This window comes from Dunckerocampus dactyliophorus, chromosome 20 (genome assembly GCF_027744805.1).
Source record: "Dunckerocampus dactyliophorus isolate RoL2022-P2 chromosome 20, RoL_Ddac_1.1, whole genome shotgun sequence".
NCBI classification, from domain to species: domain Eukaryota; kingdom Metazoa; phylum Chordata; class Actinopteri; order Syngnathiformes; family Syngnathidae; genus Dunckerocampus; species Dunckerocampus dactyliophorus.
Window position 1 is genome coordinate 14,599,254 of NC_072838.1, and position 12,688 is coordinate 14,611,941.

General features: G+C 38.5%; 1 protein-coding gene across 1 annotated transcript; it reads right to left on the reverse strand.

Annotated features, from left to right (window-relative positions):
• Positions 1 to 6,080: 6,080 nt before the first annotated feature.
• Positions 6,081 to 11,883, reverse strand: LOC129173214 (1-acylglycerol-3-phosphate O-acyltransferase ABHD5-like). Its single transcript, XM_054763910.1, has 7 exons — positions 11,736 to 11,883; positions 11,102 to 11,184; positions 10,631 to 11,030; positions 9,305 to 9,456; positions 7,952 to 8,063; positions 7,672 to 7,852; positions 6,081 to 6,889 (listed from the first exon to the last, which is right to left on the reverse strand). Exons 1-7 carry the CDS (start codon positions 11,777 to 11,779, stop codon positions 6,770 to 6,772), a joined length of 1,092 nt encoding a protein of 363 aa, XP_054619885.1. The 5' UTR covers positions 11,780 to 11,883; the 3' UTR covers positions 6,081 to 6,769.
• Positions 11,884 to 12,688: the final 805 nt, after the last annotated feature.

The following is a 12,688-nucleotide window of genomic DNA, read 5'->3' on the forward strand; positions in this document are numbered from 1 at the left end:
TTCATTTGACATGTTTGCAGATTGAATCGCTTTTGCAGTGACTCTCAAAAAAAATTATATATAACGACCCGATGTGCCTGAATGCACCTCGCATTCTTGTCGCCACCGGGTCCGTGTCATGTTAATGGCGACTTTGTCCAGCTTGAGCGGGAGGGGATGGAATTTGAGTGGGGATTTGCACGCATGTCGTCTGTCCAAAACACAGCTGCGGATGTCTGCTGGAGAATGACGCGCCATAAAGAGAGGCTATTGTGTTGCCAGCGGCGTCCGTTTAAATATGAGATATTGGAGACTTTGGTAACATAGCAACATGCTAACAAAGTGACAATGTTAGAATAATCACGCTTAGCCACAGTTAGAAGGTAATATTACAACTTTTTTTCTCGTAAATGTGGCCCTAATACTCCGTCCGTCGTAGAAATCAGTGGTATCGCACATCACTATTTTTTTTACCCATTCGCAGGTGGTCCGAGAACGCTAACATGGCAACATGCTAACAACGGGACAATGTTACAATAATCATGTTTTAGTCACAGTTTGACGGTAATATTACCACTTTTTAAATTTACAACTTTTTTCTCATAAATTTACGACTTTATTCTCGTAAATTTACGCCATTATTCTCAAAATGTCAAATGTGGCCCTAACACTCCGTCGTAGAAATCAGTGGTATCGCACGTTGCTATTTTTTTACCCATTTGCAGGTGGTCTGAGAACGCTACAAACCGGAACAAAAAGGGTCTGTATAACCTTAAAACATAAAAAAAATCTGAGAAAGAAAATGTAACATTTGAGCATAATAGAGCAGAAAAGAAACATTTGTACAACAGCACTTAACAGTTGCAGTGCTAGCTCGTGTCAAGCTAATATTAACGGTGTAACATGCTAAACAGGGGGCTACGTTAGCATGATTTAGCCTGTAAAGAGCCTTTCTAACTTATGGTTGGGAGCTAACGTGGCTACATGCTAACAACGGGACAATGTTACAATAATCATGTTTTAGTCACAGTTTGACGGTAATATTACCACTTTTTAAATTTACAACTTTTTTCTCATAAATTTACGACTTTATTCTCGTAAATTTACGCCATTATTCTCAAAATGTCAAATGTGGCCCTAACACTCTGTCGTAGAAATCAGTGGTATCGCACGTTGCTATTTTTTTACCCATTTGCAGGTGGTCTGAGAACGCTACAAACCGGAACAAAAAGGGTCTGTATAACCTTAAAACATAAAAAAAATCTGAGAAAGAAAATGTAACATTTGAGCATAATAGAGCAGAAAAGAAACATTTGTACAACAGCACTTAACAGTTGCAGTGCTAGCTCGTGTCAAGCTAATATTAACGGCGTAACATGCTAAACAGGGGGCTACGTTAGCATGATTTAGCCTGTAAAGAGCCTTTCTAACTTACAAAATAAATAAATAAAACAATTCGCATTGAATACAAAGAATGCTGTAAATACAACTTGATAGTTGTGATGCGCGCTATGGTTGGGAGCTAAAGTGGCTACATGCTAACAAGAAGCTAGCAGGAGTTTGTAGTTGTAGTTGAAATCATCACTTTGCTTTATGTCTAACATGATAACACAGATGGATGAATGAACAAAGTCCTGCTTTGTTACAGTGACTTTTAGCTTCAATTGCTAAAATTAAATAGCATTTTTGGGAACCTTAGACCCCTTTTCCCCCATGCATTGCTACGTCGCCAAAAGTGCAGTTAAAATCCTCACCCAGTGTTTGTGTTTTTCCTGAATGGTTTGGTTTTACAGTATAATCTGTGCAACATCTGGCCTCGTGTTCCACATCATAGATGGGATCAGACGGTGGGATCAGGAGCGCTCGAGGATGCGCGCGTCATGATGCAACAACAACACACAGACAAGCCACATGTAATCCACACGGGCAGCAGAACAGGAGGCCACGGCGAGCCTTCAGTGAATGAAGCACTGATTCTCCGATGGGATGGCATCACCAGCACACGAGGGGGAATCAGGTATCCCTTCATGAGCAGTTGTATCGCTATGTTGTACACATGAGAGCTTTTGCGTTACATTTGGCGACAAACCCGTCGACAGCACGTGACGGATTATCTGCTCGTGGCGGGTCAGCCTGCGCCATCAGTCTGTTACACTTAATCCTATTATGGAAAAGAAGTATTTTTAGATGTTCCATTTGGACACCGTGTTGGTCGGCACATTTTATTAGTACACTTGTCAACCTAACTAAAAGTACACATTGGGAAATAATGTCTAACGATTGCTTCAGTCCTTCTTCGCTGTCCTTTAGCTCACATTTTTGGTCACTTGAGTCAAAACGGGGGATACAAGAAGGCAGGCGAACCATGTGATTTCCTCCCAGCCAATCAGCAAAGAACGGTAATGATCACGGTTATACTGTCCGGAAATAAAAGGATATTCTACTGTTATATCATTATTATATGCAATGATAATATTCAAGAATATGTATTTGTCTGTTTTTTAGAATCATATTTTATTTTTTTAATTGTTTAATTATAAAAATAATAAAAATTCAAGTAGATACAGTATTTCTGGACATATCATACTGTAGCATACAATGATGCTACCGAAGAATATAGCATTTTCTTTCTTTAATTTACTTTTATTATGTACTATTTCCAAAATAAAAATGATGTATAATTATCATGAATAACGATCGTGTTAAATAATATCTTCATTTTATGGTACAGTGCATATATTTAATTTATTTATTGAATAATGTGTTATTTAAAGAAATAAATCAACATAAATATATTATGAAAAATAAAAAAAATAGGTAAAATATTTATTTAAAAATAAGTCATTTTTAAAGTAATTTGAAAATGACTTTTTACAAAATTTATTGTTTAGTTTTTAGACGCATTCAGTCTTTTTACTGTATTTAAGTACTTTTTGTGTCAAATTTAAAATGTACAAAAAAGTTACTATACAAGAGGGGTGTCCAAACTTTTTCCAGCGAGGGCCACAAACTGAAAAATGAAAGGATGCAAGGACCACTTGGGTGTTTAGCAAACCAACACATGCTAAGGTATGCTAAGAAGCTACGGTACACGTAGCTCAAGAAAAAAGTGCATTTCACCTTTGTAGTGGAGGTGAAATGCGACTAAAAATGACGGTTTTTCCATAATACAAGTTTATTCTCGTAAAACTTTTGTTCTTCATTTGATTATGACATTTTTGTTCTTAATATTTTGTCTTTATTCCTGGAAAATTACAGCTGTTTTTTCCATTTCTGCTGTTTTTTTTTTTAATTTTCCAACTATTTCATTTCAGCTTTCCTATTGTAAAATTTCTTCCAGGAATTATAACTTTATATCTTTTAAAAAAATAATGTGTTTTTTTCTTAATATTTTGACTTTACATTTCTGCTGTTGATTTTTTCTGTATAATTTTCAAAATATTTCAACTTCCTTTCTAATATTTTGACTTTATTCCCGTGTTATACACTTTCCCCCAACCTTCCCCCATATGGGTTCCTCATATGCTCGTACGGGCGCGTAAACACATACTGAGACCAGGTGGAGCCGCATGCGTCGTCGACGCGCACATGAGTGTACAACACCCTCTGCTGGTAGCTGGAGTAAATACAATAACAGACACATGCAACAGAGCACCGATAGATCGCTCTAATGCGCCACAAGGGAAAAAACATGCAAAATTGCATTTAAAAAAACTGCGAATTCGTGAAAGGTGAACCGCGATGTAGCGAGGGAACTCTGTCGTTAAAAAAAAAAACTTTAAAACCGTATTGTTTACTTATTATCTTCAATGATAATATTAAATAATACATATTTTATGAAAGACTTTCATCCATTCATTTTAACATGAATAAAAACATTAATAAAATTATATTCATAATTTCACGAATGTTTTAAACTTTGACTTCTTCTATTAGCGCCACACTGAAAATAAAATTAATCAGAGATTTCGAGAAAAAAAGTCGTAAATTTCGGAGAAAAAAGGTCGTACGTGTACAAGAATAAAGTTGTCAATTTATGAGAAAAAAAAGTTTATGAGAAAAAACTGCGAGTGCACAGTGTGTGTTTTTGGTTCGTGTGGTCAACAGGTTTGTGTGGTCCTGCCTTGTCCAACCCCAACTCGTCCCACGGATGCCTCTCGCGTCGAACACCTGTGTCTCCTTTGCTAATTTGCTCTGCGGCCTTTGACCTGACAGCTGTCGTTTGTGGAGACGTTTTGTCCGTGTGTGTGTGTGTGTGTTTTTTTTTTTTTTTATCTATTTGTGGCCATAAGTTACTGCGTTATCTGTGTGACAAGCGTTGGCAGTGGAAGACGCCACTCGAGGTATGTAGGTTGTTTGAAAAGAATTACACAACAGGTGACACATGAATGTAGACCGTGAACGCTGTCAAAACAACTTGTGCAGTATTGCATGAAGATAATAGAACATTCTTACTGCGTCTGTGCCACGGTGCGTGTGATGCAACTCCCTAGGACTCAGTGTTAGTGTTGCTTTTAAAGCATATTATTGTTGCTTTTAAGGCAGCACCGAATGCTGCCGATTGCTCAGCAAGAAGACGTTGGCAGGCCGCGCCATCTGTGTGCATCTTGACGGAGTTAATTGACGCTTTTGTGAAAGCGCAGGATGTGAGCCGCTGTCGCTTCATTCATCTGCGCTCCCACGTGACGGAGTGAGACTGTGCATAATCATGCACGCATGTTCTATACTGTAGGTGTGTGCGCGTGTGCTTGTAACACACACGTGCAAGTGTCCATGTGTAGGGAAAAAAAAACACACACACGCGCAACAAGCCATAATTACTGTGTCCAAGCGCAGCGTTACTTCCTGGAGCTTGGCAATCCCAAAGACTTGGTCTCCGTGGCTACCCTGTTGCCAGGAGACGGACCACACTTGATGTTTGTTGCAATGACGGACATGGACACATGCACCCGAAGGGACCTCTCTTACAACACACACTCATCAATCTATGTACTTTTATTTCTTGTATTATTTATGTTTTGGTCTTTGCTACTACCTTAGCATCCTGATGGTGGTGGAGGAATAAACAAAGAGTAGAGCAGCCATGTTTGTTTACATATATGCAGCATATAATACATATTATATAATTGTATATATATATATATATATATATATATATATGGGTATGATAATATGAAAGAACATGTTTTATTGGATATGGTATTCATTACTGTTAATTTTGTTTAAGTTATATTACTGTGTATAATGTTTTTTTGTAAAATTTAAATGCAACCAAAAAAATGCAACAAAAAATATATATGACAAAAAAATCCTATATCATTTTTATATAATTTTAGCTGATAATTGTCTCATTTTTACATACAGAAAAGGATTTCAAAATAATACTTTTAATTTTACCACCTTAATAAAGACAGAACAAGTATTTGGAGAGTGACTTTGAAAGGTTTTTTTGTATTATTTTTTATAGGCTACGGGCCTTCAATTATTTTTATATTATTCAAAATCTCCACATTAATAACGTGTATGTATAAGCGATATACAGTATTATTTATGATCATGTCATAGTTTTATGTATTTAAGTCTATTTATTAAAAAAAAATCTAGTCATGAAATCCTTTTTAGTTAACATTTTATAATAAAATAAAATAATATGTAATACTATAATTCTTTCGTTTCCAAATATCTTTTCCTGTTTTTAAAAAAGATTTTCTGGTGCTAGTTAAATTGAATTAAATTTAAATTAAAAAGTTACTAAAGTAAAACAATAACAGTAAGTTTCTGGAGTAAAAAAAATCCAATTACAATACAGTATTTCAAAACAGTACTTTAAGATTGACGATTTGTTACTTTTCATTTTAAAAAAAGTTGAGTTAGATACAGTTTGGTGCAGAAGTATTTGGACAGTGAATGAAGGTTGTATTTATATTTTCAGTAGTTTGTTCCATGTGGGCCTAATACAATAAATAATAATGTATGTATATATTATGAATGTTAATGATGTGAGAGCAGGTGATATTTGCATGTATGCTTGCTTGGTGTTGGCACAACATAAGCCAGACAGCAGCAGTAAGATTGTTTCAGTAAACACCTTAATTGCGAGGTCAAATCCAGCTGAATGAAAGACAACGTGCACACTGTGGAACAATGGCTGTACATTTAATGAACAACTTCCTTGGAATACGAGAGGAAAATTCCTGCCTAGTCGTAAAAAAGGCACCAGGTTGTTAAAAGTATGCTGCACCTCCTTGGAACAGGAAGTTTATATTTAGTCGCGTCTCTGACCCTATTCTGTCTCTCTCCGCGTGTGTGTGTGGAGCTGAGACTAGTGAGGATCGCTGGGGGTCACTCAGCCCAAGGGAGAGGCTTGTTCTCTGGTCTAGATGCAAACTAGAGGCCACGGTGTGCTGTGCTGACCCCTGCTGGCACAGTGCTGGAATCTTCCTGGAACAAACACGCTAGCTCTAAGTAGCCCTTTGTCCTATTTACTTTTTCCCTCCTATCAGCAAGAACATTCTGTATAGATCCAAACAAGACGAGAATTGTCTTTCCAGCCCCAGATAAGACTTGCCCAATTGCTTTTTTTTCTCTTCCTTAAAATTCCTGATCACATCACAGGCTGCATTTATTCACACAAACTATTTACACAAGTCCAGACGGACTGATGAGCGTCCTTGGTTAGTAAAGTGCATGTTAGAGAAGCTTTAAACAGTTCCCTGTTGAGGATAATGTTGTTGTGGGTTTTAGTTCATGTGTGTGTTGGCATTAAAAAAAAAAAGTACATTACATGGGGTCACAGGTTAGAGTGCGAGTCTGTGCTTTTCGTGTCTGTCCTTGCGAGGATGCGGAGGACGGTTTGGTTGAAGTCTTCTGGCTGGTCAGCGAAAACGTAATGGCCTGCTCCTCGAATGACCTTTTAAATACAGGCAAAAAGCAAAGTAGTATTAGACACGCAGCATAAATGCTCCTGTTATTTAGTTAGCTTAACTGCAAGCAGGAGAGACAGAGGTCTACACACTACAATATACTGTAGTTATCGTATTCCAACTTTCATCATGATTCCACGTGCATGAGAAAATGGAAAGGAAAACGTAGTTGTCATCGACTATTCTGTATACAGCTCAAACACATCGGCAACAGAACCAGTGTTGTAATAGCGGTAAGGCACAAACTGCTCAATAAGACGCATGACTGTCACTTCAACACTTCAACATTTTAAAGTGCATGCAGAGGTAGGTAAAGCTGATCACTTATACTGCCATCATGTGGTGTTAATAAACACCTACATCAGGATGTTGCCTACAGCCACAGTTGTCAATGCCAATAATAGCTACATAGAGGCCCCGTTTGGCGACCGCCCACCTGCCCACTATAAGAGACTTGCCATTTAATTGCATAGAGGCGTTAACTGGAGCATGTTTACTGAAATATAGACAAAAGTATTCACATGTCTCTCTGTGATTACACATACAGGAGGTCAACATGGCAAACAATCTCTGTTCTTTCACACTAAACTCTTCGAAGCATTGAAGTTGGGAAGCATAAAATGAACAATTAAGAATGAAGGCTTTGGCATCTTAATACTTTAGTCCGTTTAGTGTCTGTTAAGACATTCTGGTGCTAGAAATGAGTACACTGCCATCATAAGCAACCTTTTTAACATACATCTGCATACCATCTACGCACAGCACCTACCGTGATTTCCACTTCCGGCCTGGTTTTCTTGAAGGCGTATCCGGAAGCGCTGTCGAGGCTGGAGCGGGATCCGTAGATGAAAGAAATGGGAATGTCCGCCTGCACCTGGCCGATCCGTTCCAGCATGGGCCGCTTAGCCCAGCCGTAGGGAATGGTCATGTTCTTGAAAGCCGTTTCGCCGCTAAAAAAAAAAAAACACAACACACAAAAAAAACTACCGTAGAGGACGTGTCTTTTAAAAGGCTTTAGTGCGTTATGGAGTTCAGCAAAAGCGGCTCACCTCGGAGTCTGGGCGTTTAGATGGTAGATGTAGTTGGACACCGTGTTGTCGTCAAACACTGACGAGTACTTCTGCTTGAAGTCGGACCGGATGGTTTGGACCAGCGTAGGACCTGACAGCATACAATAATAATAATAGAAATCATTTTAGCACGTGTATTTGTAACGAACTACACATCTCAAAGGGATTCAAGACAGGCAAATCAAGAAAATATGACAGAAAATAAATATGCAATAAAATGATACAAATATATTTAAAAAAAAATATATGAATATGTATGTATGTATGCAGGTGCCGCACAGTGGCCTATATTCATCTTAATTAGCTAAAACCTATAATAGCTCAAATGAATCATAGCACACTTGAAATGCATGGTATGCACAACATAGCCCATCGGGCATTCTCCACTTGTTTATGATACTGTATATGTGTCAAATGTTAAAACAGGCAGGTTCCAATAATAATCATCTTACAGTAAAGGCTCCAATTAATGCCTCAAATGACTTATTGTCTTCCTCCTGCGTGGAGCGCCTTTTGTATTAAGAACATTTTTTGTTACTACGTGAGTGTCTCTCTGCATCTTGGGATCCAAACCCCGGCCTTAAGCCGAAACCTGTCAGTCAGTATCCAGCAGCTTTATCCACCTCTGCCAAAGTGTGTAACTGCTGTACTGTTGTTTACAAGGAACTCATCAGCTGTATTCATGCTGCATACTCACAACATTACATTAGTTCTGTTGCTGCTGTGTTGTGCAATATACCTGTTCATAAATGACCATGTGGTCCAAGAGCTACTTTTTTTCTTTGCACTTTCTCATGCATGCCAAATCATTATTAAAGTTAAAACACCAACTTGTGGTTTGGTTTGCAGTTTAGGTAAATAAATGCCCTGCCTATAATTACAGCATTTATGTCTGGCTTTAAATGTCCATTAGTGTAACATACAGCTCAGGTTTGGCTGATGGTGTAAGAGAGTTACCTCAGTATAATGTAAAGCAGTGTTAAAAGCTCTACTTCAGCTCACACATACAGTACATAAGGCAACCACGCAGGAGATGTTTTTGTACGTGCTAACTGCAATGACGATGGATGTAAAATTGCTCAACCTACTGCAGCAAAAAGTCAATCACATGCCCCACATGGTGTCGCAGTAGCATAGGATTGGGGTTCATCTCGCACCATTAGTGACAAGTATTGTATTGAGTGGCTCCCACTGCAATCAGATGTTTCCTGCCTGCGGGGTGGCGGGGTGGGGGCACTTGTAAACTTTCACCACTCGTGCTTGCTAAACGGCTTGTTTTGTAATCATGTCAATCTTTGGGAGGTGACGATCAACGATGGTGAGTGTACCAACCTAAAGGCCCAGCCAGTCTGAGGCCAGCCAGTGGGTTGAAGGGACTCATGACGGCCCCCATGGCTCTGATCCACACCGGGATGGAGTTATGGTGGGGGTTCTCAGGGCGGGCAGGGAATCCCCATGGCTCGACTAGGAGCAGATGTTTAACCCTGCACACACACACACACACACACACACACAAAATAAAACCCAAGATACAGTCACGTGACACAAAGGTTGTGCAACATGCGATGTTTGTGTGGTGCATACGGACAAACACTTGTGTCCATTATTATATTATATATATGAAAATGTACATTTTTATATAATTATACATATAACTTGTATTGGCATAGTATACTATATACTGTATATTGAATACTATATAGGACGGCAACGTGTAATTTATCATATTAATACGAGGGGAAAGGTTTAATTACCTACATTTAGTATATAATGACAATGTTTACAGCAGGGGTCACCAACATTTTTTCTTGTGACAGCTACTTTTAGAAAATGAAAATGGCCACAAGCTACTCATTTTTGTAGAAATGATTTTCATACCTTATTTCAACCCAAACAGATCAAATATGCTTGTTTTACCAAAACATTCACAAAATGCTGGTATCCACAACTCACATTTTATGTTTCAGAATACTTTTCTTTCTAGTGTTCTCACATTATTAACTGAAAACCTGAATGAAAAGCAGGCTTGCGGGCAGCTCATGTGGTCGTGGGGGGGCTACCTGGTGCCCGTGGGCACCACGTTGGTGACCCCTGGTTTACAGTATATACTACATAACATTCTTTTAAACAATAATCAATTAATTAATATAACACATTAAATGTATGCATGTAACAATAAACGTTTATACTAATCATATATAAAATATATTTTGTATATCATGTTCTGTTACTATATCCAATATCAGTGATTCCCAAAAGGTTCCCCTGGTTGGTACTTGAAGGTGTGTGTGTATGTATGTGTGTATATATATATATATATATATATATATATATATATATATATATATATATATATATATATATATATATATATATATATATATATATATATATATACATATATATTTTAGCTCCAACAAGACCACTGCAAATGAGCGCTGTTTTGGAGAGTAATAAATCAGATAGTGATGCAATGGCGCTGTGTTTTACATGTTTTCTTTCAACCAAAAATTCTTTTCTCTGGCTAGCAGTGTAACATTACTCAACATAATATTGAACAATATTTGCGTTGATTGATTGTTATATTAATTTAATAGTGACTATGTGGACAATTAATTAATAACAACAATATTAACACAAAGACACACACCAAAGTACCTGTCGGGGTGTCTGAGTGTGTAGGCAGCAGATAAATATCCTCCAAGGTTGTGTCCCAGAAGCACCATTTCCTCCAGGCCCACTTTCTCCCTCCACTCTTCCAGGGCTCCCACAAACTGCTCCTCGGCCCCCTCAGGGTCGGTGCTGAACATGGGGCGGCTGCTTTGGCCAAATCCCAGCAAGTCCAGAGCGTAGACCGGACCGCTGCTGGAGAGACAGTCCAGATTTTGGGCCCAGAGGGCAACGCCGCCACCGAAGCCGTGCAGCAAAACCAGAGGCGGGCTGGACCGGGCTTGGAGCTGTGGGATGGATGGATGCACATGTGTGGAAAATGTGATGGTCCACATGTAGTTCCCATTGGAGATGTGGACGTACTGTCTGGAAAAAGGCTGCTTTACACCTGCAGTATCAAGTAAAGAGATGCATGACATGTTTATGGCAAGACCTACGAGTGCTTTTACAGCTTCCTACTTTTGAGCATTTTCTCTTCTGCATCTTTAAGCTGAGAGGGGGAAGTGGGGCACCAAGATGGAAGCCAACTTAGTAGCCAGGAGCTGCAAAACACAACACACAGAACACATAAATAACATGCAATCTACATACATTGAACTTTGACCATGACATTTGTGTTATCAGTGCTGACAGGCAGTCTTCACCTTATCCCGTCAAAAAGAACTTTCAAAAAATAAACTTAAAACTTGATGCGTTTAGTTAAAAGTGAACTTGTTTTATGAGACGCCACATGTATTCCCCTCAGCACTATCAGATTCTATTCCGAGAAATGACAGGCAGGGTGCTTTAAAAGTTGCTTTTCACAAAACAACGTCCACTGGAGTGAGACAAACAAAACGCCGAACGACTCACAAGTTGGCCAACTTTGTACAAATCACACACTTGTATCAAAATAACTACACTTTTAAAAGGAAGCGTTATAACTACTCTTTCATGGAAGTTCGGCACACTTCCACCAAAACACGGGCGATGGGGCGAGCTTTGCCAGTAGCTATCGGCTAAGCTGTCACTAGCTCTGAGCGGTGTTGAAACCGTGTCGTAAGCTAAAATAACTGATCACAACGGCTAAATGTTTTTAGAAACGTAAACGAACCTCTGCTCCTTGGCAGGTGGAAGCCACTCCGCCATTCTTCGCATGGTTTAACGGGACAGTGCTCCTGCGTCCCACTAGCAAAACTGTCAGAAAAGTTTTGTGTTGCCTTCAAGCACACACTGTATAAAATAACTCAACTCGAGGTGGGGATTACGCCTACGCAACATTATCGGCACATGCAGACGGACTTTACCAAGTCGAAACTTACCATGAGGCAAGTATATCTAGGTCTTCAAAATAGACTTTAATGGATGGAGTCAATTTTGTCATGATTTTGAAGATTCGTCAGGAACGATGGTGCTGTTCTCCTAATGCAAGTGAACACACCAGTGTTTTTTAAACGAAAGCTAATCTTGTAACAGGCTGTTTTTAGCCAGTGTGGTCAGTGTGTTACTAATGTAAGATAAAAACGGCATTTAAATTAAGAAAACTGCTACAAGAAGTGCCCCCAGCTCACCCCTAACAGAGGTATGAGTCATTTGTGATATTTACAAAGAACCTATGACATCATTTCCACTCAAAACACAACGTAATAATGGGTTGTTCTAGTGTTCAGCTTTACAATTAAATGTTTATTCAAGTCAGACAAATATTACTTAATAGTTTGTTTTATTAGGTGTTGTTGCACAAATCTGTTAATTACCAGGTGAAATTGTCAATGTAATGTGTTATACCTGTACAAAACATATACGGGCATTAGGCCTATTCATTCCTAGCATGCTAATAACGTTGGATGCTAACCTCAGTATGAAACGTGCTTAGCTTTATACATTTGTTTGCTAAATAATGAGAGCTTTCTGTCACTGGAGTTCTTAAATTCATGACAAAACATGTCAGCTTCCACCAAAACTGCTGTAAAAATATGTATTCATATTTTTTTGCCACTTTAAAAAAGTAAATTTTTAAAAACTACAACATTGATATTTATGTATTATTTTTCCTATAGTTTTAAA